Here is a 23,619-nt window from a genome sequence, read left to right as displayed (position 1 = left end):
AACTTCTCAGAAGTCCTGCAGTTTAAAAAAAAAGTGGGTGACTGTTTCAGACCTTGTCCTAGACTTAATTGTACAAACTTTTTTGTGTGTACTCATAACATTTTGTAGAGTAATGGTCTGTATAATATAGCCCTCTGAGAAATCCTTTACAGGTATAGCCAGATGGTGTGTACATCAGAAAAAAATATCCATAAATATCATTTGTTTCAACATTTAATAAGAGACAGCAGGGAGATAACTGATAAATCCTCCACCAGATTCTGGAGTGCAGATCTTCTTTGCTGCTGCTTAAAGTCACATCTCTATGCTTCCATGTCCAGTGAGTAGGTGACTTTAGCCAATACTGGGGCCCCCATCTGGAAGCTTCCCTGGTGGCTCAGATGGTAAAGAATTTGCCTGTAGTGCGGGAGACCCAGATTTGATCCCTGGGTCAGGAAGATCCCCTGGAGAAGGAATTGACAACCCCCTCCAGTAATCTTGCCTGGAGAATCCCAGGGACAGAGGAGCCCAGTGTGTTACAGGCCATATGGGGTCGCAAAGAGTCAGACACACTGAGCGACTAGGTGATGAGGTCCTATCTGAGACTGCTGCTTGACTAGATGTCAGTCCCTCACCCACTGGCAGGACAGGGATATTTTCAAGGAATTCTGGATCAAATGGGGTTGTGGTCAGATGTGCTGGTTTTCACCTCTTCCTGGACTGTGACTCAGGTCAGGGTCTGTAGATTTACATCCACCTTCTGAGGGACCCAGCGTGACATCTAGCATGTAGTAAGCACACAATCCACTCAGCTGACCTTAAGGCACCACATCCAGTCCTTTACACAAGTATCTACCACCTCGATGTGCTCAGCTGATTTCTCGGTTGGTAGTTTTGGGCAAGAAATATGGAACTTGGTTAAGCATCTGTATTACTGTGTGATGCTTGAGGATAAGGTACTTTGCAATGACCCCAATAGTTTTCCTTATTTCCCCAATTAATGCAAAGAATCTCATGTCACTGCTTGGAAGGGTAGCTGAGTGGCTTTGGACAATGTTGGCACAATTGACCTGAGATGGAATAACCTGAGGTCTGGAGCTCCCAGGATTACTGATGAATGTGTCATCAGGGAGGGAAAATAGTCTGGGCTGATACCATCTTTTGGAGGTGCCTGCTTGTGATCTTGTGTTTGGGGGTAGGGGTCTGAATCACTCTGAGGGACACAGAAGGGATTTCTAGAATTATGCCTGGGCCTAAGATGGCTTGGAAAGAGAGTGACGCCCAGATACAGCTCTGGCTCCATGTCAGGGGGAGAATTTCATTCCTTAATGTTTGTTCTTCAGCTCAGTCTTGGACGTACCTGCCTGGCTGGTGTTACTGAACTAACTGTTGAATCTAGCATTTCTTTCCCTTTGCCTTTGAATAGAAAACCTATTTTACATGAGTAGGAGGGAGAATCTTTTTTGGAGCTGCCTTAAAGAGATCTCCCCCTCCTCTGATGGCATCTCTTGAATGTCAGCAGTGCCCCAGGAAGAACATGGGGACTTGTACCTACTCCAGGGCCAGCCTACTTGTCTTGGATTTCAGGGTCTCTGGAAACGTCTGGTCTGGGACACAGCATAGACTTAAAAAAAACAACAAAGAATGTAATATGGCACCTTGGGAAACAGGGGCAGAATAAAATCTATTTTATTATCTGCTTAAGGAAGTAAAGAAGGAAAAAAGAAACAGGAACATTCTCTAAATGTTGTGAAAAGGAGTCTGTATCAGAAACAACTCCAGCTTTTTCCACTGGGTGGTGTTTTTGTTTAATTTTATTGTATGCTTTCAGTCTCAGGGCAGGAAGGTTCACAATTCAAATTAGTTCTGGGCGTTGCCCTTGGAAAATTTTGAAGTCTTGGGGAAATTTACTTAGGTGGAATTATCTTGCTTTTTACACTAATTTAAATATATATATATATATTTTTTTTAAGAGGCTCCTTCTATGTCCAATTTGCCTATTACCATCATTCCCATAAAGACGAGAAACCCTAGGATAAAGACAACATATTTTTCATAGTTGTAGATTCATCCCAAGCATTGGGTCTGGCAAAGAGTGGGTGATTCATGGTGATGTGGCCACTGATTGAATGAAGGAGGGAGTGGAGGCTGAAGCAAAGTCCTCCTTAGATGCACTTAGGAATTATCCATTTCTACCAGGACCGGCAAACATTATCTGTAATGGGTCAGCGAGCATTTGGTCCTGTGGACCATAGACTCTGTTGCAGCAATGTGACACTGCCTTTGTAGCTGTGCCATCAGCCCAACGCTGTGACAGGGTGTGGCTATGTCCTAATAGACCTTCATTTACAAGAAGAGGCAGAGAGCTGGGCCCGGCCCATATGGTGTTGACCTTGGTTCATACAAAAGCACACACGGGCACCTTGCAGACCTTGACGATCTCTGTGACAAAGAGGGAGTCTGTGAGTGGGAGAGACAATGCTATGTGTTGACCAATCTCATGTCTCCTTCCACCTGAGCACAGGAGGACCACATCCCCTAGGCTCCTTTGCAGTCAGATGGTGTCGTGTGACGAGTTCTAGCCCATGAACTGTATAGGTCTGCCGTGTTCAGACCTGCCCCATAAAACGTCTTGCTTACTGCTCCACGTTCTCTTCCTCCACCCGCCTGCTGGGTGCAGAGGATCTAGTGTGGGCCTGGGAGTTGAAGCCACTGGATGGAGGAAACTGCATGAAACAGAGTCTTCCCCACTACCACCCTTGCTGTATACTGGACTGGGAAGGAGCGTAAAATAAACCTTGGTGTGTTGTCAATCCACATACTGAAACTGAGACCATTAGCTTGCTCTCTCTGATATTACAATATTTGGGCTCAGATAAAGGAAAGACACTGAAAAATAACTGCTCAGAACTATTCTCTGCAGGCTTGACAACCTCCTGCCTAGGGAACCGGCAGTGTTTGATGGGAGAGAAGTGGGGTGAGAAGGTTTTGGAAAGTGTGTGTATAGAAAGTAGTGATGCTCTTTGGTTCTGAGAATCTGGGGCCTTGAAGAGAGATCCACTGGGAGGTAGGCTGGGAGGATGGCAGAAATGAAGTCAGAGGTGAGTGATTTTTAAAAAATTGTGCATGATCCACACTAACCCTTGTATCCCGGCTGTGGTCCATGCCTTCAGCTCATTGGTTTGTCTCTGTGCTGGTTCACATGGGTTTCTTGGAGCTAGCTATGGACTTCTCCATTCTCACATTACTCCTCTCTCTCTATGGATGCATAAACTTTGATAGCCTCTAGAGTAGATCAACATCAAATCTTTAGTGGCCTAGCAAAATCAGTGTTTATTTCTAGGCTACATCCATCTCAATTCCATGGGAGCTGCTGGGAAATGGGCTGTGCTGTGCACAGCCTGTGAGGGATCCAGGTCCCTTGAGCCCGGAGGCTCCCCTCCTCCCAGCCCTCATCGTTCTGTCCTTTCAGCTGAGAAATGGGAAAAGACAGAGTGAAGGAGGATTGCGTGGGAGGCTTGGAAAGTCAGCCCTGGTAGTGGCGCGCATCACGCCAACCCAAAGCCCATCACTCAGAACACAAGTTATGTGACTGCAAGGGAGACCAAGAAGTAGAGCCTGACTTACATGTTCAGTGGAAAAATAAAACTGGATTGGAGAACCCATAGCAGTCTGCTAGTGGGAAAACACTTTGAACTCCAACTAACCAACTACAGTATTTGGATCCAGCATATTCTGAAATTGAGAACTTGCCAGTGCTTTTTGTGTCTGTAAGCCTTTATTATGCCTTACTTTCTGGAAGGACCACAAATATAATCCAGTATCAAAGAGAGACTTAAGATTTCTTACTGCTGATTGTGATGCTATAGGAAGCCAGCAAGGTGAGCAAGGCATTTGCTGTTTTCTCTTCGAGGTGGGTGGTGGAGGGTTGGGAGCTATCTCTTGTTGTAGGAGCCCCCCACCCACCCCACAGCACTGCTTCAATGGCCTCTCTTCGTTTTCTGCTCCTCTGTCTTTCTCTGTAAGTCCTGGTCTTCCCACCATCTGGGCCCTGGCTGCAGTCATTCGGTTTTATGTGGGGAGGACCTGGGTGTGTCCTGCATAGAAGCTCCAGTCCCCCCAGCAGATTCTGCAGAGGTAGAAACACAAAAGACACATCTTCCTCTTGCTTCTCTGACCTGTTTCTCATAACCCAATTTTGGCGTGCTTAAAAAGCTAAAAACTCTCAACTACAGGAGGGAGAGAGAGGAAGATGATGATAAGGATAGAACACCCTATCTTGCTACATAACATGACCATATTATGTGATCACCGGGCACGTGCAGTTAAACTGGCCTGAAACAAATGATTTTCTGAGAGGCAGTTTCCATTGGTCCAATATATATACTTTGGAGGGGTTACCGGATGCTGTTGGTAAATTACACCTTGAATATATTCAGCTACCCTGGGACCTGAGGGAGTTCAGGTGCTTTCCAGAGCATCTCAGGGGAAGGACTGTTAGGGGAAAGGTGATAAAGAACTGGTCTGCTTCCGGCACATTCACGGTGCCGCCTCTAACCAGCAGTCAGGAATCCACGTTCACGAATATGGGGAGGGCAGACACAGCTCTTCTCCTTAATAAACATCAGGCCACTTCTGGTGGGAAATCTTAGCCCATCCTCTCACTCATGCCCAGTTGAAATGTCTTCTTTGATGTCTTAGCATCTGTGTGTGGATCTGATTAATTGTCATTCCAAAAGGCATCGGTGTAATTCTGGGATCCTCGAGGGCAGGGTCACGGGTCTTCACATTCCCAGAAACCAGCCCGGGTCTAGCGTGGAGCAGGCGTGTGCTGCTGTGCACTGAATGATGGTAGTCTGGCTGCCAGCATCTCACTGAGTTTGGGACGTTTAGGTCACTGCAGCTGAGGCCTGAGTTGTTACCATCACCCAGACCTAAGATTATAGGGAATTTTTGCCCCTAAATAGAATTGAATGGGCCAGAATAGAGGATTCCTGTTTTGGTCAGGAAGTCAGAGGGCAATGAGGAATAATGGATTTGTTGTAGGGATTGCACTGTATGTGACTGTTAGAGCTGTGACAGTGTCCTAAGGCTATTGCCTCTGCGTAGCTGGTGTCTGGTCAGCAGGGCTGGTCATCAGGGAGAAAAACTGGCTGTGGAAGAGGCAAAGCAAAGATGAACCGGAACCAACAAAGGCAGTTTATCCCCATGAGGGGATAAACTGGAACCTGCACCTACCTCTCACATCTGTGTTGACGGTGCAGGGGATTTGCAGCAGAAACTGGCATCCTTTGCCATGAACCTGCATGTCTGTCTGCCCCACGATGTGGACAAGCTGAAGGAAAAGGTCCGAGTAGGGTGCTGAGGGCCCAGCTGCTGCCTTTCTCCAAAAGTGAAGTTGACCAGAAGACTAGCCACAATGTGTGTACGTGTGCATGTGTGTGTCTGTAGGGGGTGTGTGCCCCTTAAAGTGGAGTTCTGACCTTCAGAACATGACCACCGGCTTCTCCCGCCTCCCCTTCAAATTTCTCTTACAGCCCATCCAAACCCAGAATCATACAGGGAAGGACTGCTGGAAAGTGTCATGACAGCTTCTCCAGGTTGACATGGTATAGGGCCAGAGCTTCGATGTCTTAGCTGCATTATTTAGCACTCATTGTAGCTTTGGATGTTTGTGCCAGAGTAATTTATGGCAGGACTCTTTGAAAAGAAATCTTTTAAGTTAAACCCACTGAAGTTTAGACTGACACGAAGAGATAAAGTAACTTGCTTGGCCTTTCATGCCAACAGTTTGTGGCTAGTGAATTCTGTTATTTATTTTTGTTGGAGAGAAGATAAGGAGAAAGAGGGCAAAGGTTGGAGTAGAAATAAAGGTTTCTTTTAATCTTGGTGGTGGAAGACTGCCTTTCTGCAGGAGAATCTAGGCAGCTTTAGCCCCGTGGTTACCTATTCAGATGCCTGCACCTTGAGTGGGGGTGGAGAGCAATAGCTAATGCAAAAGTGCATTCCTGTTGAAGCTGAGTGGCTAAAGAAATTGGAATTGATCAAAAGAATTTAGAAAACCAATTTTTCAAATGTGTGATCTCAAATAAATGGGCATTTTGGTAAATATTCTAGGAGTGCTTGTGAAAAGTCTATCTTCTATAGTTATTTGAGAGAGCTCTACATACGTCCATGGAGCTTCCCAGGTGGCTCAATGGTAAAGAACCCGTCTGCCAATGCTGGAGATGCAGGGAATGCAGGTTTGATCCCTGGGTGGCGAAGATCCCCTGGAGGAAGGCATAGCAAATCACTCCAGTATTCTTGCCTGGAGAATTACATGGACAGAGGAGCCTGGCAGGCTACGGTCCATGGGGCCGCAGAGAGTTCAGACACAACTTAGTGACTAAGCATCATGTGTCCATAAAGTCAAATTGCTGATCATGACATTTGAACTGTATGTATCTTTACTGAATTTTTGTTTATCAGTTACTGAGAGATGTGTGTTTCAATTTCCTGTAAGATGAAACTTTGTCTGTTTCACCATTTAGATCTAAGAGATTTTGTTCCTGTATATTTTAAGCCTATATCATTAGTGGCATACAACTTTAGTACGGTTATATCTTTCTGAATCTTTTCATCATTTGAAATCTCTCTATCTCCAGTTATACTTTAAAAGTCTCCCCCACCCTCAGCTTTATTGAGGTATAATTGACAAGTAAGACCTTAAAGTCCATTTTATGACAATAGATGCCACCTTCCTGTGGGTTGGAGGAAGGTATCTTGGCATCTTTTTACTTGTCGCCTCTTTTTCAAGTTGTCTTATCTTATGCCTGATGATTTTTGTGAGTGTGCTGGACACTCATGAAAAAATAACTGGAGGGTGAGGAAGATGTTCTCTTCAAAAAGAAGTCTCCTTTTCTTCTGTCAGGTGTCTGGAGACGCTCAAGTTTCTGAGATCTTGGTGATTCCAAGCTGAGTTGAAACTCCCTAAGAGTTACCCCTTGGATCCCAACTCAGAGCCAGAGGGCTTCTAAAGCCCTTTTGCTCTTGCTAAACCCTTCGATCCCAGCCACCCTAGTCCTGTGATGTTGAAAAGGGAGCTGCTCAACCCCACAAATGCTCCTTCAAGAGCAAGCTGAGCCTCAGGGAGGAAGATTTCCTAAATGCTGTTTCAACTCCTTGGATGCCATTCTTCCCTACATTCTGGCCCAGCAGTTACTTATTCATTAGTTCCCTGGTATTTTCAAGCATACTTTTGAAAATATTTTGTCCACCATTTCTAGCTGTCCTTAGTGGAAGAGTTGATCTATATTTCCCAGTCTTTGTTTATCAGAGCAGAAGTTGTTTTTTATAGAAAAAAAAATTCCTTTACCTAGCATAATTCACCAGCATTTTCTTTAGTATGCTGTTTTTGAAATGCTTTCAAAGCTGATCATTATGGAACACTGAAATTTTTATTTCATAATTTTTGTTTAATAGAACACGTAGTATAGTTCTGGATCTTGATGTGAGATGTTAAAACAAGGAGGGGTGATTTTGTCAGTCAGAAATACTATGTTACAGAGAACTTTCATTTTTAATTGTATACTTTATTTTAATCTCATTTGTTTTTAGAAAGCTTTTGAGGTTCACAGGCACTACAAATGACAGTAGGCTCTTGAAATATCATGCAATTAGGCTTTTATTATCTAGGCTTGTGTTAATGAATACAGATTTCAGTGAAAACACTTAAGTATCTGATGAAAGAACAGGAACTCTGGTGTCCTGATGAAGGAGGGGACAATCTTCCCTAGCGAGTGAGCAGGCTCGGGGGCCTGCAGTGCTGGGTGATTAATGGTGCAGGGGCTGCCCCTGTGAGGACCTGGTAAGAATGGGCTCGACAGGGACTGTCACCTGGGCAGCCAGCCATCCTCGTGTGAAGTCAGCAAGGCACCACTTCGTAAGCAGCTCCTTCCACTGTCACCCTGGGAATTTCTGAGTGAAACGCACGTGTAGGACATCTGTTTTCAGTGTTCTTCTTTCTTCAGAGCAGTGAAAATGGTGGTTTTGTTTGAAAAAGGAAAAGAGGAAAAGCCAGATATGAACTCAGTGTTTGAGAAACTGGTCATGTTTCTGTATCTGCTGAATTTGCTCCAATATTTACTCTTTTATGAATTAGGCAATTTCAAATCAATGTGTTCCCCTGGCCTAGGGCTTTTGCATGAACTACAGACCCACTTTATTTATTTGCTTCCTAGTTTCTTTAGATACCAGCCACCTCAGACTCAGCCTGTCTCCCCCCAAATCCTAACATTTCCCTAAATCTGACCCTCTGAGAACATTTCTTCCCCGTTTCCAGAAAGTCCAACTACACGACACAAAACCTTCCCCATTAAATAAGGGCCCCCTGATCTAGATGGTGTGCACTGCAGAGGTGGTTTGAACAGGAATGTAAAAATGCTCACACTCTGTGTATAACACTATTTAGCCAGGTCAGAGGGAAATCTGCCCAAAACGTCACTTAATTTTTTTAAAATTATTAATTGGAGGCAAATTACTTTACAATATTGTAGTGGTTTTTGCCATACATTGACATGAGTCAGCCATGGGTGTACATGTGTCCCTCATCCTGAACCCGCCTCCCTCCCCATCCCATCCCTCAGGGTCATCCCAGTGCACCAACTCTGAGCGCCTGTCTCATGTATTGAACCTGGACTGGCGATCTGTTTCACATATATTATACATGTTTCAGTGCTATTCTCTCAAATCATCCCACCCTCACCTTCTCCCAGAGTCCAAAAGTCTCTTCTTTACATCTGTGTCTCTTTTGCTATCTTGCATATAGAGTCATCGTTACCATCTTTCTAAATTCCATATATATGCGTTAGTATACTGTATTGGTGTTTCTCTTTCTGACTTACTTCACTCTGTTTAATAGGCTCCAGTTTCATCTACCTCATTAGAAATGATTCAAATGCATTCTTTTTAATGGCTGAGTAATATTCCATTGTATATATGTACCACAGCTTTCTTATCCATTCATCTGCTGATGGACATCTAGGTTGCTTCCATGTCCTGGCTATTGTAAACAGTGCTGCGATAAACACTGGGGTACACGTGTCTCTTTCAATTCTGGTTTCCTTGGTGTGTATGCCCAGCAGTGGGATTGCTGGGTCGTATGGCAGTTCTATTTCCAGTTTTTTTAAGAAATCTCCACACTGTTCTCCATAGTGGCCGTACTAGTTTGCATTCCCACCAACAGTGTAAGAGGGTTCCTTTTTCTCCGTACCCTCTCCAGCATTTATTGTTTGGAGATTTTTTGATAGCAGCCATTCTGACTGGCGTGAGACAGTACCTCATTGTGGTTTTGATTTGCATTTCTCTGATAATGAGTGATGTTGAGCATTTTTTCATGTGTTTGTTAGCCATCTGTATGTCTTCTTTGGAGAAATGTCTGTTTAGTTCTGTGGCCCATTTTTTTATTGGGTTTATTTTTCTGGAATTGAGCTGCAGGAGTTGCTTGTATATTTTTGAGCTTAATTCTTTGTCAGTTGCTTCATTTGCTATTATTTTCTCCCGTTCTGAAGGCTGTCTTTTCACCTTGCTTATAGTTCCCTTTATTGTGCAAAAGCTTTTAAGTTTAATTAGGTCCGATTTGTTTATTTTTTCTTTTATTTCCATTACTCTGGGAGGTGGGTCATAGAGAATCCTGCTATGATTTATGTCAGTGTGTTTTGCCTGTGTTTTCCTCTAGGAGTTTTATAGTTTCTGGTCTTACATTTAAATTTTAATCCATTTTTTAGTTTATTTTTGTGTATGGTGTTAGAAAGTGTTCTAGTTTCATTCTTTTACAAGTGGTTAACCAGTTTTCCCAGCACCACTTGTTAAAGAGATTGTCTTTTCTCCATTGTATATTCTTGCCTCCTTTGTCAAAGATAAGGTGTCCACAGGTGTGTGGATTTATCTCTGGGCTTTCTATTTTGTTCCATTGATCTATGTTTCTGTCTTTGTGCCAACAGAACTTCACTTTTTTAAAAACACACATTGTTAATGTGCAAAAGTCATTCATCTGATATCTTAATAGAATTTATTTAAAAACCAGGGCACCCTTTTTCTCATTCCTCTCTGTCCTTTATAATATTTGCCCCTGGAACATTCTCTGGGACTCAGCTGTGCCACTCCACCAGCCATCTTCATGATGACTTGTGACTAAAGAACACATCCTTGTCAGAGCATTCTTTCTTTGCTGCACCATGCAGCTTGCAGGATCTTAGTGCCCCTAACCCTAACCCTAACCAGGGATTGAACCTGGGCCCTGGCAGTGGAAGTGCAGAATCCTAACCACTAGACCACTAGGGAACTCTCCCCTTGCCAGGTCATTCTTGATCAGAGTGATACAAACAACTCCTTTGACTACAGTCTTTCCAAGTAAATGGAGACTAAAGAGACAGCTGACTAAATGGGATACATGAGTCTAGATCAGGCCAATGAAGGGCATTTATGGGACAACTGCCAAACTTTAGATAAGGTCTGAGGATTAGACTACAATATTGTACCACTGTTAATTTCCTGATGTTGATCATTATATATGATTATACAATGTGATTATGTATGTTTGGTTTTAGGAAACTGCACTGAAGTCTTTAGAGATAAAGAGGCACTGAAGCTGCAGTTTTCTTTCAGATATTTCCAGGAAAAAGCATATGTGTGAGTTACATGTGCATGTGTGGGTATAAGTATGAACACATGTGTAAGGAGTGAGGATGAATGATAAGGTTAAGTAGGAGAGCATGGATGTTTAGGCAATCTTGAAAGGCAGAGAAGAATTTGTTCTACCATGTTTCCCACCTTTTTCCAAGTCTTAAATAGGAAGTTAAAAAAAAATGATCCAGACAGGTAGAGCTAACCAGGAGGAGACAAAGATGGACAGGAAAACCTCTGAACATGGAGTCCTGGGTGGCTAAGTCTAGTTAGTTCTAAAGTCCCAATTGTTGGGTTTCTAAGGAGCCTCTATTCTCTTCTTTTAAGCAAGATGTCCCCCAAATATCATCCCTTGGCTGAACAAACAATATGCCTTTCTCACCAGGCTGAATCTCTTGGTTACCTGAAATCCCAGGTCAATGTCTTTTCCCTAAACTCCTCCCGCCCCAGAGCTTATGTAGAAGGCTGCATTCCTCTGTGATAATTTACTGGGAGCCACTTTCTATCTACTGGAAGAGCCAAACACTGGCGCGGGCAAATGGGGTATCCTGGGAGGCTCCACCATCCGCATTCTCCAGTGGAGACCATCTGCTCCTGTGTGGGAGGTGGGCGAGTGGCAAGTGGAGGGAAGAAGTGGGAGAAGCCCTTCTGCCCCATACAGGCGCGGTCTGCGGTCTCCATTCATTGCTCTCTCTGGGTGAGAATACGGCATGAGACACAAAACGTGCCAGCAGGCAGAACTACAACTCCTGGTTCAGGGGCTGTCACTGTGTTCTGTTTGGGCAGACAGGAAATATTTATTAGGCATGTATTGCAATAATAAGGCTAGTTCTGCTTACATTTGGGTGATACTTTATAAATCAGGTTCCCATGAAAATCACTGGCCCCTCTTACAAACGATGATGCTGAGGCAGTGAACTTATTGGGTTCCTTAAATCCCACTGAACTACTTAGAGGTCAGGGTCTTGATTTTTCAGCCCAGGTTCTTTCTGCTCACCCATCCTGCACAGACCTTGTTTGAGACTCTACAAAGGGGATCCTCTCCCTGCCTGAGGATGCCACAGTCTGGGAGAAGATTATATTCACTCTTGGACGGAGGGCAAAGCCATGTTGATTTAATCATGGTTCTCAGTTTTACAAGTCAAGTGAATCTGTAAGTTCTTTCCTTCCTCTAGCCTTCTGTTGGGCTTCCTGATAAAAAATGCAAGAAAAGAGTGACTTTTCAAGAGGTGCAGTATATACTTAAAGAGATCACGGCTGCCAAAGGATGTTTTGCTGACTCCCAGCTGCCAGTGAATTGCCCTGAAATTCAGTGAAGAGGGCAGGCTCCTGTCTCCCACAGCAGAACTCTTGTTTGCTGCAACTTGCAGCCAAGGATGGGATGCTGAGTCTCTCAGGCCAAAGCAGGGACGTGCTGTGGATGCAGGTCAATCTTACCACTTTAATTTGCTAAGGTTTGGGAAAATTTCTGGCCTCTTGCTTGCCTTCTGTTGATCAGATGAGATGATATATGCAGAGCCCTGAGTACCCAGTGAGTGTAATAAGTGATAACTGCTGTAGTAATTACAGCAATAATGATATTAACACTTACTGTAATAATAAAGTAATAGTATTAGAGCAGTCAGTAGCATGCGGTACAGCAGGTGTGGTCCACCCAGTAGGAAAGAGTTTTATTAGTGATGCATGATAATAAAAAGCATGAGAACTCTGTACTTTCCTTAGTTTTGCTGTGAACTTAAAACTACTCTAAAAAATAAGGTCAGTTAAAACATCTTTAAAAAATAAAGGAAAGAGAAAGCAGACTCATGATTAATGGCTGGGGCGTGAGTTTTCAGTTCTCTGAAGATGACGATGCACTCCCTTCTTTGCCGCACTGGAGTGGACCTGCTTACCCTACCCTTGGTATGCCACTAACAGTACTGTTGTTTTTTAAATTGTTCTATGGGCTGTGCAAATATTCAAACGAGTTGCATGCTAATGAGGAAGTCATGTTGGTTGGTACAATGATGATCAATCATTCCAGTGTTTCTCCATGCACAGTTGGCTGTTAAATGCTGGTGACACTGACCCCCAGGTACTGCTGGGACCAAAGGCCACAGGTCTGGGGCTCTTCGTGGCTCTCTCCACTGAGCTAAGCAGCCGCATCATCTCCACCCAGTGGGGCTGCAACTGAGTGACTTTGCTGTGAGGAGCTCTTCTGGAGGGCACCCACCACACCCCGGCACCTAGGGGAGATCTTCCCTGATCCACAGACAAGGGCAAGTCTTGACCCTACGTCACCAACATGATGGTTTCCTTTCCTTGGCCTAATGAAAGGTTCTTTTCCCTCTGAGCAGGAAAATGCCCAGCTAATCAGAGAAGTGGAAGTAGACAAGGTGTCCACGCTCTCCAGGGACCAGGTGGAGGCCATCAAGCAGCTGTGGCAGGATCCTGGAATCCAGGAGTGCTACGATCGCAGGCGGGAGTACCAACTGTCAGACTCTGCCAAATAGTGAGTACAGAACCCCGGGCTGTGGCCATACTTCACAGGAGCTTCTTACCAGGGAGAAATGAGCTACCTGCCAAAATGCAGGCACTCAGCGGCAGCACGGCCTCCCTCTGCTCCTCTGCATTTTGATGCCTCGCTTCCCACCTCCTAAATTCAGTCCCCCTAAGGAGCCCCCTAGATAGCCGTCCTTGCCCATACCTACCTTTCCTCATCTAGTTTTAAGCCTCTGTCCTTTTCACTGAGAGGCTAAGTCAATTGTGGGCTTTCCTTGGTGGGACTGATCTCATTTGGGGTGCTGAAGTTATATGATTTAAACCAGGACTACAACTGCTTCTGGTTTCTCCTTTCCCCTCTCCATATCCCTCTGCCTCCTGGTTTCCTGACTGGCAACAGCAGGTCCAATTGCCCTAAAATCAAGAGTTTAGACCCAGCAGTGCAGTACACCCATCTGTGGCTGACCTGGTGCTGCCCTCAAGTGGACAAAATGAGTCATGGATGGCAGCTCAGTTTGGGAGCTCTTTGTTCATTACTGATTACTTGTTCACAAGGAGTTAATAATCTATTAGGGTAAAAAGAAGTAGATAGTTCTGCATGCAGATGATCCCACAGAGATCACAGAATTTGATTTTAAGGATTCCCCAAGACAATGCCTCTGCCCAGATCACTGGGCAAATAGTTGGATCATGGTCCTTTGAAGGGGTGAGGATTCTTGCTTCTACAGCTCAGCTCCTTCCCTCTTGGCTCTGGGTCACTTCCACCCTCTGAGGGCCCTGGAATTCTTTCCCCAGACCCATCCCCTTCCCTTTATGTGCTGCCATTACCCTCCAAAGTGGTGTGGGTAATTCACCCATCCTGACAAGCCAGAGGGCAGGAAAGGAAACCAGAATCTTACCTCCTTAATTTCACTGGCCTTCCTCTGGTGTTTGTTCTAGGCTGAGTGCTGAATGACATGAATCCAGGTTAGTACAACACAGCGGCAAAGCAGGAAAAGGAACTAAAAGTAATCCCAGTAAGTCGTTAGATCAGCACATAAGACAGCAGGGCAGAAAGGAGGGCAGCTAGCCTTTGATAGCTGGGAGCCAGGGCACCCCTGAGTCCTTGGTCCAGCCTGTGTCACTGGCTTCCAGGAAGGCCTTGGGGAATGGCTAGAGCTCTTGATATGGATTAGCTTGGGAAAGACCCACTAGGCCTGCTGTGGAATTCAGTCAGGCCTGACAACTGGGGCAAGTGCATGGAGAAGAGTGTGGAGTGACTGGAGTGGTGGACAGGGCTGTACAGAGAAAAGGGAACTCTCAAACCTGGCGCAGGTGAGACCCCAGACGCTTCCGTGGTCCAGGTCAGTGGTGATCACCCGCTCTGCTGCCACTGTCTGCCTCTTTGGAGAGGTATTTGAGGTGTGTCTGCTCTGTGCCAGGCACGGAGGACAGGGCTATAGGTACAACTGGTGCTTTCTGCCCTGAAGGAGCACAGGCTCTGGTGGGATGACACAGAGATTCGCTCAGTCATGCCCAACTCTTTGCAACCTCACAGACTGTGGCCCAGCAGGCTCCTTTGTCATGGATTTTGCAGGCAAGAATACTGGAGTAGGTTGCCATTTCCTTCTCCGGGGGATCTTCCCGACCCAGGGATTGAACCAAGGTCTCCCACATTGCAGGCAGATTATTTACCATCTGAGCCACCAAGGAAGCCTGACAGACCTAAATTAAAGCACCAGAAGTCCATGGCGATGAGCCCTGGGGCTGTGGTCACAGAAGGCTGCCCTGGTGGTTCCAGCCCCGGCACACCTAGGTGAGCTCTCCCTGTGTGGTGGGTGCGGAAGAAGGCGGGGCCACCTCCGTGTGCAGGGGGCTCCAAGTCATCAGCACTGCCACTGGCCAGGGCCTCAGTTATTTACTCAAAAGTGCCTTTTTCAAAGGCCTTAACATTAAAAAAGAAGTGTCTTCTTGTTTTACCACAGAAAAAGAGACTTGTCTTAAGCCTGGGCTGTAATATATGGCCCAAAATAATCCAAGACAAGTTTAGGGTTATTTTAGGAGATGTTCAGTTTCCCAGTGTAACAAGGAACTTTTTGAGAGGACTTCCCATTGGCCTGATTTATGCTTTTATATTTTCCTTAACTCTAATTTATTGAGCAAAGTAAAGTGTCCAAGCACAGCATCTACCTTCTACAATGTTCCTGGAGGAGGGCCTGTGAGAGGAGAACAGATGAAATGTCAGAGCCAGGGGCCGTCTCTTGCCCCTGTGGCCTGGCTGGCTCCCTCCCCAGCAGAGTGATGCAGCTAAGAACCAGGAGAGACCAGAAGTGCAAACTTGAGTCTCAGCAGGCTCACCAAAGCCTTTGATCCAAACTCTGTCCACACAGTTTTAGGAGGGCTGGAGGGTTGCTTCTCAGGAAAGTCACTGATGAATCCATGAATGAGGGGGTGGCTGGGAGTTGGGGTGACTTTCTGGGTGGGACATTTCCCCCTTGTCAGCATCTTGCTCTCTAACATCAGTTACCTGACGGACATTGACCGGATCGCCATGCCATCATTCGTGCCAACACAGCAGGATGTGCTTCGTGTCCGAGTGCCCACCACTGGCATCATTGAGTATCCGTTTGACCTGGAAAACATCATCTTTCGGTAAGTCTGTCTCCTTGACATGGTCCATTAAGAATCTGTCTCTCCAGGCTTGGAAGTCCCCAGATGGATTCTTCAATCTGTTATTGCTAAAAGAGCTTATATCTCTTAGGGCAATAATGGCCTTCGCCATCAGGGTATAAGAATTGTGGTTGGTCTCAAGTTGTACAATGGATACAAACACACCTTTCTATTCCCTTTAGAGAAGAAGAGATTCCCTACTGATGTCTGGAATGCTTACACACACACACACAGATGTATATTTCTGTAACCCACAGATTGGCAATACTGGGGTCTTTTCTGTGAAGTTGAATATTTCTCTTCCCTTCTATTCTCAGATCCAAGATTTATCATTGCAAATTTCAAAGCACTTTTATATCCGTTTGTTCCCTTGTCCCTCCTAACACTTGTTACACATGGTTGTCTAGAGACAGCACGAGTACAGTCCTGCCCTGTCCACCCTGCATCTCGTGCAGCTGGAGTGCTGTCAAGCTGGGGGAGCCCTCTGGTCTAGCCCCCTGATACTCAGCATCTCTGTGAGCACATGCCCATTACTTTATCTAAACCTTTTCAGAATCAATTTCTGCTTAACCCTTCCAAAATCTCCCTCTAGACAGGCCCAGCACAGCACGCTTGAAGTGCATCCTTTGCTACCTGAGAGAGGTCCCCGGACTCATTTCTGTAAACTGCCCGAGCCCTGGAACATTCGAGCTTGTGACTGATCCTTGGGCTATGACACCCTGAACTTGTCCCAAAAGACACAGGTTAAGGCTTTGGGTCTCCACATCAGACAGAGGGCACCTGCAGGTCTTTCTAGGGGAGGGGTAGCATTCAGCTATGTACAAAGAATCTCTGGATTAACTGGAGAGGCCAGGAAACAAGAGGTGGTGAGTAGTCCAGAAGCCTGCCTGCCTTTCTGCCTGGTATCTTGGCACTCTGGGATGGTTTGGGCACCACCCAAGTGATGCCTGAACTTTTGCCTGGACTACTGTAGCAGCTCCCTAACCAGTATCCTCAAGCAGGCTCCAGCTGAGTGACCTCTGCATGCATCTTCAGTAACTTCACTTACATTCTGTTGCCTCCTTTGCTAGGAAATATCCAGTGGTTCCTCATTGCCTAAAGCAGCAGTGCTCAAGCATTTTAATCTGAGGATCCCTTTTTATTCTTAACGATTATTGAGGACCCTAAAGAGTGCTGATTTCCATGTGCTTTCCCCCCAGAGAGTCCTATGTTTATTCTATTGAACAGGATGGTGGATGTTGGTGGCCAGCGATCGGAAAGACGGAAATGGATTCACTGCTTTGAGAGTGTCACCTCCATTATTTTTTTGGTTGCTCTGAGTGAATATGACCAGGTGCTGGCTGAGTGTGACAATGAGGTATGCTGGGTGGGGAGTCTGGTTAGCTGTGGAAAACAGAAACCTATTTCTGCAGTTTGCAAGAAGCCAGCCCACTCTGGCATTAGGCCCTAACCCTTAGGTTAAGTCGTTTCACTCCTGAAGTGTAGCCTGTGGGCTGGCAGTCCTAGCATCACCTGGGTACTTGTTAGGAATACACACCTTCCGAATCACTCCAGGCCAAATAAAGCAGGATCCTCAAGAAGATCCCAGGTAATCTGAGAATCACTGACCTAGAATCCTGACTCTCACACTTGGATGGACACTGAAATTCCCAGGGGACCTTAAAGAACAACTATATGTGGCTTGACCTTGGACATCTAGTCTTCATGAAGGGTGAAGCCACTCAAAAACATGGGTCTTGGCCTTGGCTGCATAGTGGGAGGGTTTTTTTTTTTTTTTTTTCTTTAAAAACATCTTTAGGACCCTATTGTTGAGATTCTTATTTCCTGGTTTAGAGTTGGGGGCTACCTTCACTAAGCCCCCCAGGGATGCACATATACAACCAAAGTTGAACAACATTATTTCTAATAGACTTACCTGAGGACAGACTTCCCAGCCTCCATGGTGCTCTCAAATTAGGTCCTGAGCTAAGCTGGCTGGAGGAGTGGTACCAGATGCTTGGTGCTGTCTGGGAGCAGCATCTGACCTTCACTCCCTCAGGACTTGCTCAGGGCAGCTGCCACTGATCCACCCCAGTCAGGCATCCGGTGCCCTCTGCAGAGCTGCCATGGCACTGGCTCGTTAAATTCCATTAACTGGATCTGCCAGGAAAGTGAAGAGAACCATCCCGGCCCCTTCTTTGTGAGGTCAGGGCTATTTTCTGTGTGATAATCACCATCTTTCCCCCTACCTTTTGCACCAGACCTCTTGACCTTTTAGAAATACCTCTTGCCTGTAGGGAATGAAAGGAAATCAATAAAGAATTCTGGCAGGATTAGGCAATAATTATGAACAAGTTCTATCTTGTATTTCTTGAAAGCAGACTTTTCTCTGAGGAGCACAGTTACATTAGCTAATTAGTGTGGATTAGCCCACTTGCCAGTGTCATTGTGCAAAGAAGAATAGAAATCTTGGCCGCCACCCAGCTCTCCCAGTGGAGAGTTTTTTGTTTTCTTTTAAAGCAAAGGCATTGAGTTATGAATATGAAAAATGAGCTCCAAACTTGTCTTAGGAATTACTTAGGATGTTTCTCAGGGACGATTAGTCAGGTGAGCCAGGGATGAGTACCTTAGCCTGACGTGCTTAGAAATTACTTTCTCCTCTCTGAAAAATCCTAGGTACCTGGGGGAAAATGAAGTGGTTGCCACTCCAGACTTTTCTGTCCTGGCTGGAGATATGTCTTGCATCCACTCACTATGGTATATAGGATTGTTGTAGTTCCTTGGAGCTCATTATTGATAAGATCGTAATTAATGCTAAAGAAGCTTTAAAAACAAGTGAAACCTTACCTTTCTGGTGACAGATTCCAGAACTGATCCCCAAAAATGTACTAAGTGGGAGAATGGGCCCAGGCATTGGGAGTCATAGGAACAGAGATTTAGGGAGTGTCCCTCTGTAGCAGGAGGGCTCTGTTTCTCAGTCTAAAGGAAGGAAGGAAGGAAAGGGTTTCTTTCTTCTTAGAAATACTTGGGAGAGGGCAGAATGCTAGATTATTGTCACCAGAGATTTATACATGCCCTATCTACTTTCATTTAATATTTTCTTGTCAGTGTCTAATGTTCAGAAATTATCACTGTCTGTCTACATAGCTTCCACTGGATTGTGCTATTGTACAGTCCTGGGAAAGCATTTACATCCTTGTGAACAGTATGCTCCCCATAAAACGGGGACCCGTTCCCTTGGAGAGCGTTGGCTGTGTTACCTGCCTGTCAAACATGGTGCAGGGCAGGTGTTCAGCAGTTAGTTCCCCTCTCCACCAGCGTCCCTGAGGGCGGTGGCCCTGCCGGAAGAGCCTTCCTTCCTCATTGTCACTGGACTCCTGATGCCCAGTCTGGAAGCCAACACCCAGTGAAAGGGCATCTCAGGTCTGTAGTTCTGAAGGATCCCCCTACTTGGTAATCCCAGTAGTTATACACAGAAAACTTGTGTCGTCAACTCTGGGTTGCAATCTTCCTTTTCCAAGTTACACAAAAGCCCTTCTTATATCCTTATGTGTTTGTGGGCCAGAGAAGAATTTGCGCAAGAGGAATTCCAGAAGAGGGTGATTAATGGGAGGTGAGGATGAGGGAAATAGAAGCAGGGGCCACCTGCCACTCCCTCCCCAGGCTGAGCAAGGCCAGCAACCTGGAGAGGACAGCTGGGTGAGAGGACAGCTAGATGGAAGCAGTGATTCGGCATGCTGTTCCCAAAGCATTGTTTTTCTTCCTAGTTTATCCTAAATCTCTTGTTTTTCATTTAGAACCGCATGGAAGAGAGTAAAGCCTTATTTAAAACTATCATCACCTACCCCTGGTTTCTGAACTCATCAGTGATTCTGTTCTTAAACAAGAAGGATCTTTTGGAAGAGAAAATCATGTACTCTCATCTAATTAGCTATTTTCCAGAATACACTGGTAAGTAAGTGTCCATCCTGTGGCCCTGACCTCCCTGGCACCAGTTCAGAGTTCTCAGCATAGCTTATCTGGGCCTCCTTGATCTGCCTCTAATGGACTTTCTTACCATCCCTCACTCCTGAATGAAAGCTCCAGTCAAATCAGCGTGTTTTCACCTCAGCACCTCTGCACCTGCCTCTTCTCCTGCCTGGGATGTACTGCCAACTCCCTTGCTAATTCTGCTTTGTTCTCTGAGACCCAAATCAGGCACCTCCTCCTTTGGGAAGGCCTTCTGATCCTCACCCCACCTCCTTCCACAGCAGGTGCACCTCCTCAGGCTCCCTTGGGGGCCTGGGCTTGCCTTGCTCTCTGCACCTTCAGCTGTCTTGTCCCAGCAGACCCTGAGGGCAGAGACCGCCTGACTCATCTCTGCACGTCTAGTGCTGAAATGCGGCACCCCTTTTACCAGACGGGGTGGACACGGAAGTTATCTTTATGACCTCTCCAAGGCAGAGAAAGGGTTTGGACCCTGTCACTAATTAATTCTGATGCAGAAACATTACTAAGTTTGATACTGATATTTAGACAAGTGGTGTTTAAACGCTCTCCTTTTTGCTTTTATTAACCACACTGATAATGTAGCATACAGCTCTCAAGCTTCACAATCAGACTTGGGAGCTTAGCTTTGTTAGGTCCCATATTCTCTCTTTTCCCTCCTCTACTTCACTTAAGAACTACCTCTTCAGGGACTTCCTTGGTGGTCCATTGGCTAAGACTCTGTGCTCACAGTGGAGAGGGAACTAGATCCCACATGCTGCAACTAAGATCTGGTGCAGCCAAATAAATCAGTATATTTTAAAAGAGTAATTACCTCTTCAAAAATGGTCCAAATCAGAAAATTAAATTAGGTCACTATTTTTCAACAAATCTCCTTCAAGTATGATTTTTAGATACCAATGGACACTTAAAATACCCTTCTGCAAGTTCATAATAAAATAATGCCCCAAATAAAAATGTCTCTAGAAATAAGATGGCTCAAAGAAGGATTCCCAATAAAAACAAAAGTATACTGAATATGACTTTTGAGAGGGCCTGGTGATGAGCTGGTATCTTTCTTTTTGATTCTGACTGCCCTCATGACAGGACCAAAGCAAGATGTCAAAGCTGCCAGAGATTTCATCCTGAAGCTTTATCAAGATCAGAATCCTGACAAAGAGAAAGTCATCTATTCCCACTTCACATGTGCTACAGACACAGAGAATATCCGCTTTGTGTTTGCTGCTGTGAAAGACACAATTCTACAACTAAACCTGAGGGAATTCAACCTGGTTTAAAAGCTGCTGTGCACCCCTCACCTGGGCCAGAAAACCAGATTTGTTTTATTTGCAAGTGCTCTAACATCACCCAGCTCAGCCCACTTGTTGGCGCCAAATCCATCATGCAGCCACGGGGACAACGATGGGTGATGGAGCTTCTAAGATGTTTGAATTCAGCAAAACTTTTTCAAAATCTTGCTTTTACATTTCTTTTCTTAACTTTAAGCTGTAAGATTTTTGTATAATTTTTGAATTTGGTATTCTACAAAAGTCTAAAAAGCCACTGTGATTTATGTTTTTTTTTTTTTTTTTAATTGAAGTGTGTGTGCTAATGGCCATTAGAAAAATCACATAACAGAGGAGCCTGTCAATTTATGGATCCTGCTTTGAGACCTCTAGTATTAGATGGATAACCTTTTTTAAAAATTAAATATTGTCATTGTTTTCCTCTCTTCATGCTGAAATATTCAACATGCAACCAAAGAGGTTTTTTTGAAGTTTGTTCTTCATGTTAACTTCCTAAGTCAAATTAATGATTGTATCAGTACCTCTAATTTAGTTTTGCCACAATTTGATTACTGTGGGCTCTAGATATGTTGTATTGGTGAAAAATATGTGGTGAAAACTTACACATATATATATATTCCAATGTAGATGACCAGGCCTTATAAACTTACTTATGAAACGGCTAAAAGCCCAAATTGTTTAACGAATGTACTATAACCTCTGCCAGAGTTCTGATGGCTACCACAGATTTGCTGTTTGAACACGTATGTTGTGCCTTTCTGAGGAGGCTAAGAATATACCATTTTGCCATTAGCACTGGATTATGTTTCTTTGCGATCATGGTTGATTCATAGTTCTGCTCCTAAAAAGAAAAATGCTGTGACTTTAATGACTCAGAAACTTCCTAAATGTCCCTATAGGGAAGGAAAAATAATTTTCCTTCCACCATTCTAGGTTCTTGGCTGAGACCTCACCCCTCTAATAATAAAATAATGTAAGTCTAACACCATGTATCCTCCTGTATACATGGGAGATATCCTGGAAAACTGAGTTTAACTTTCCTAAAATGACTCAAGCCATCACCTTAAATACTTTCTTCAGCTGAAGATGCAAGAAAGATGGAAGAGAAGGGAAGGTCACTTATGGGAGATTAATAGGTAAAGCACACACACAAAAAAAGGTAAAGTTGTTTAGCTGAATTAAGAGGGACACCTTCTACATTGATAGTTTGTCATTTAGAATCACCCTTTTAGGAACAGAGAAGGAGACACATTTAAAATGGAGAGTTCCTTAAAATAAATGTATATTTCCCTTACAAAAGGGTAACTTCTACTAGATTTTCAGAGCTTTTCCTGTGTCTTGTTTCTTAAAAACAATCACCAAAAGCACATGAAAAGATGCTCAACATGATTAATTAGTAGAGAAATGAAAATCAGAACTACAGTGAGGTACTTCTTCACACCGGTCAGAAGGGCCATCATCGAAAAATCTACAAACAGTAAATGCTGGAGAGGGTGTGGAGAAAAGGGAACTCTCAAACACTGTTGGTGGGAATGTAAATTAGTGCAGCTACTATGGAGAACAGAACAGAGGTTCCTCAGAAAACTAAAAATAGAATTACCATGCTGCTACTGCTGCTAAGTCGCTTCAGTCATGTCCGACTCTGTGCGACCCCATAGACGGCAGCCCACCAGGCTCCCCTGTCCCTGGGATTCTCCAGGCATAAGACCCAGCAATCCTACTCCTGAGCACATATCCAGAGAAAACCATAATTTGAAGATAATATGCACCCCAATGTTCACAGCAGCACCATTCACAATAGCCAAGACACAGAAACGGCCTAAAGGTCCATCAACAGATGAATGGATGAAGCAGATGTGATACCTACACACCATGGAGTATCACTCAGCCACAGAAATGAACACACTAGCGCCACTTGCAGCAACATAGATTGACCTAGAGATTATCGTACTGAGTGAAGTCAGAGAAGGACAAATATATGTTATCACTTATATGTGGAATCTAAATAAATGGTAAAAATGAACTTATTTACAAAACAGAAATAGAGTCATAGATTTCTAGATGTTGGAGCTGAAGCATCTTCCAAGTTTGAGTGCCTCTGATGTCATCAGATGTTCAGGTAAACTTCCTGAATGGCCCACAGAGCACCAGGCACAAAGGTGATCTAAACATGAGCCATTTGGGCTGTTTCTCTGAAGTTTATAGCAATCCACTTAACATGCAGGACTTTGGGAAATACTTTGGTATTTGTAGAAAACAAACTTACGGTAATCAACGAGTGGGGGATGAATTGAGAGACTGGGATTGACACATATACACTATATATAAAATAGCTAATAAGAACCTACCATATAGCACAAGGAACTCTACTCAATACTCTGTAAAGACCTATATGGGGAAAGAACTTTAAATAAATAAATAAATAAATTTAAAAAATCAGCTCTAAGTAATTCTTATACTAAAGAGGTATATATTTTGGTCACATATTCTGTTTCCCTTCAGTCCTGTCTTTAAAAGTTCAGTGAAGTTTTATAGTCCAGAAGCTAAGTTGACAGACTATTAAATTTCATTGAACCAACCTCTTAGTCTTGAGAGT

The 23,619-nt window shown here is 44.5% G+C and overlaps 1 protein-coding gene across 1 annotated transcript in view; it reads left to right on the top strand.

Annotated features, from left to right (window-relative positions):
- The window catches only part of GNA14 (G protein subunit alpha 14), a 190,654-nt gene extending 168,485 nt beyond the window's left edge, over positions 1–22,169 (top strand). The window contains exons 3-7 of the mRNA XM_040257621.1: positions 12,978–13,132; positions 15,625–15,753; positions 16,999–17,128; positions 19,548–19,701; positions 20,824–22,169. Of these exons, the coding sequence (XP_040113555.1) occupies positions 12,978–13,132; positions 15,625–15,753; positions 16,999–17,128; positions 19,548–19,701; positions 20,824–21,014 (759 nt within the window). The 3' untranslated portion in view covers positions 21,015–22,169. The remainder of the gene's footprint in view (positions 1–12,977; positions 13,133–15,624; positions 15,754–16,998; positions 17,129–19,547; positions 19,702–20,823) is intronic.
- Positions 22,170–23,619: the final 1,450 nt, after the last annotated feature.

The sequence above is a fragment of the Oryx dammah genome, unplaced genomic scaffold (genome assembly GCF_014754425.2).
Source record: "Oryx dammah isolate SB20612 unplaced genomic scaffold, SCBI_Odam_1.1 HiC_scaffold_1, whole genome shotgun sequence".
Taxonomy (NCBI): Eukaryota; Metazoa; Chordata; class Mammalia; order Artiodactyla; family Bovidae; genus Oryx; species Oryx dammah.
The sequence above is the reverse complement of the archived record's forward strand: the minus strand, read 5'-3'. Positions and strand labels throughout refer to the sequence as shown.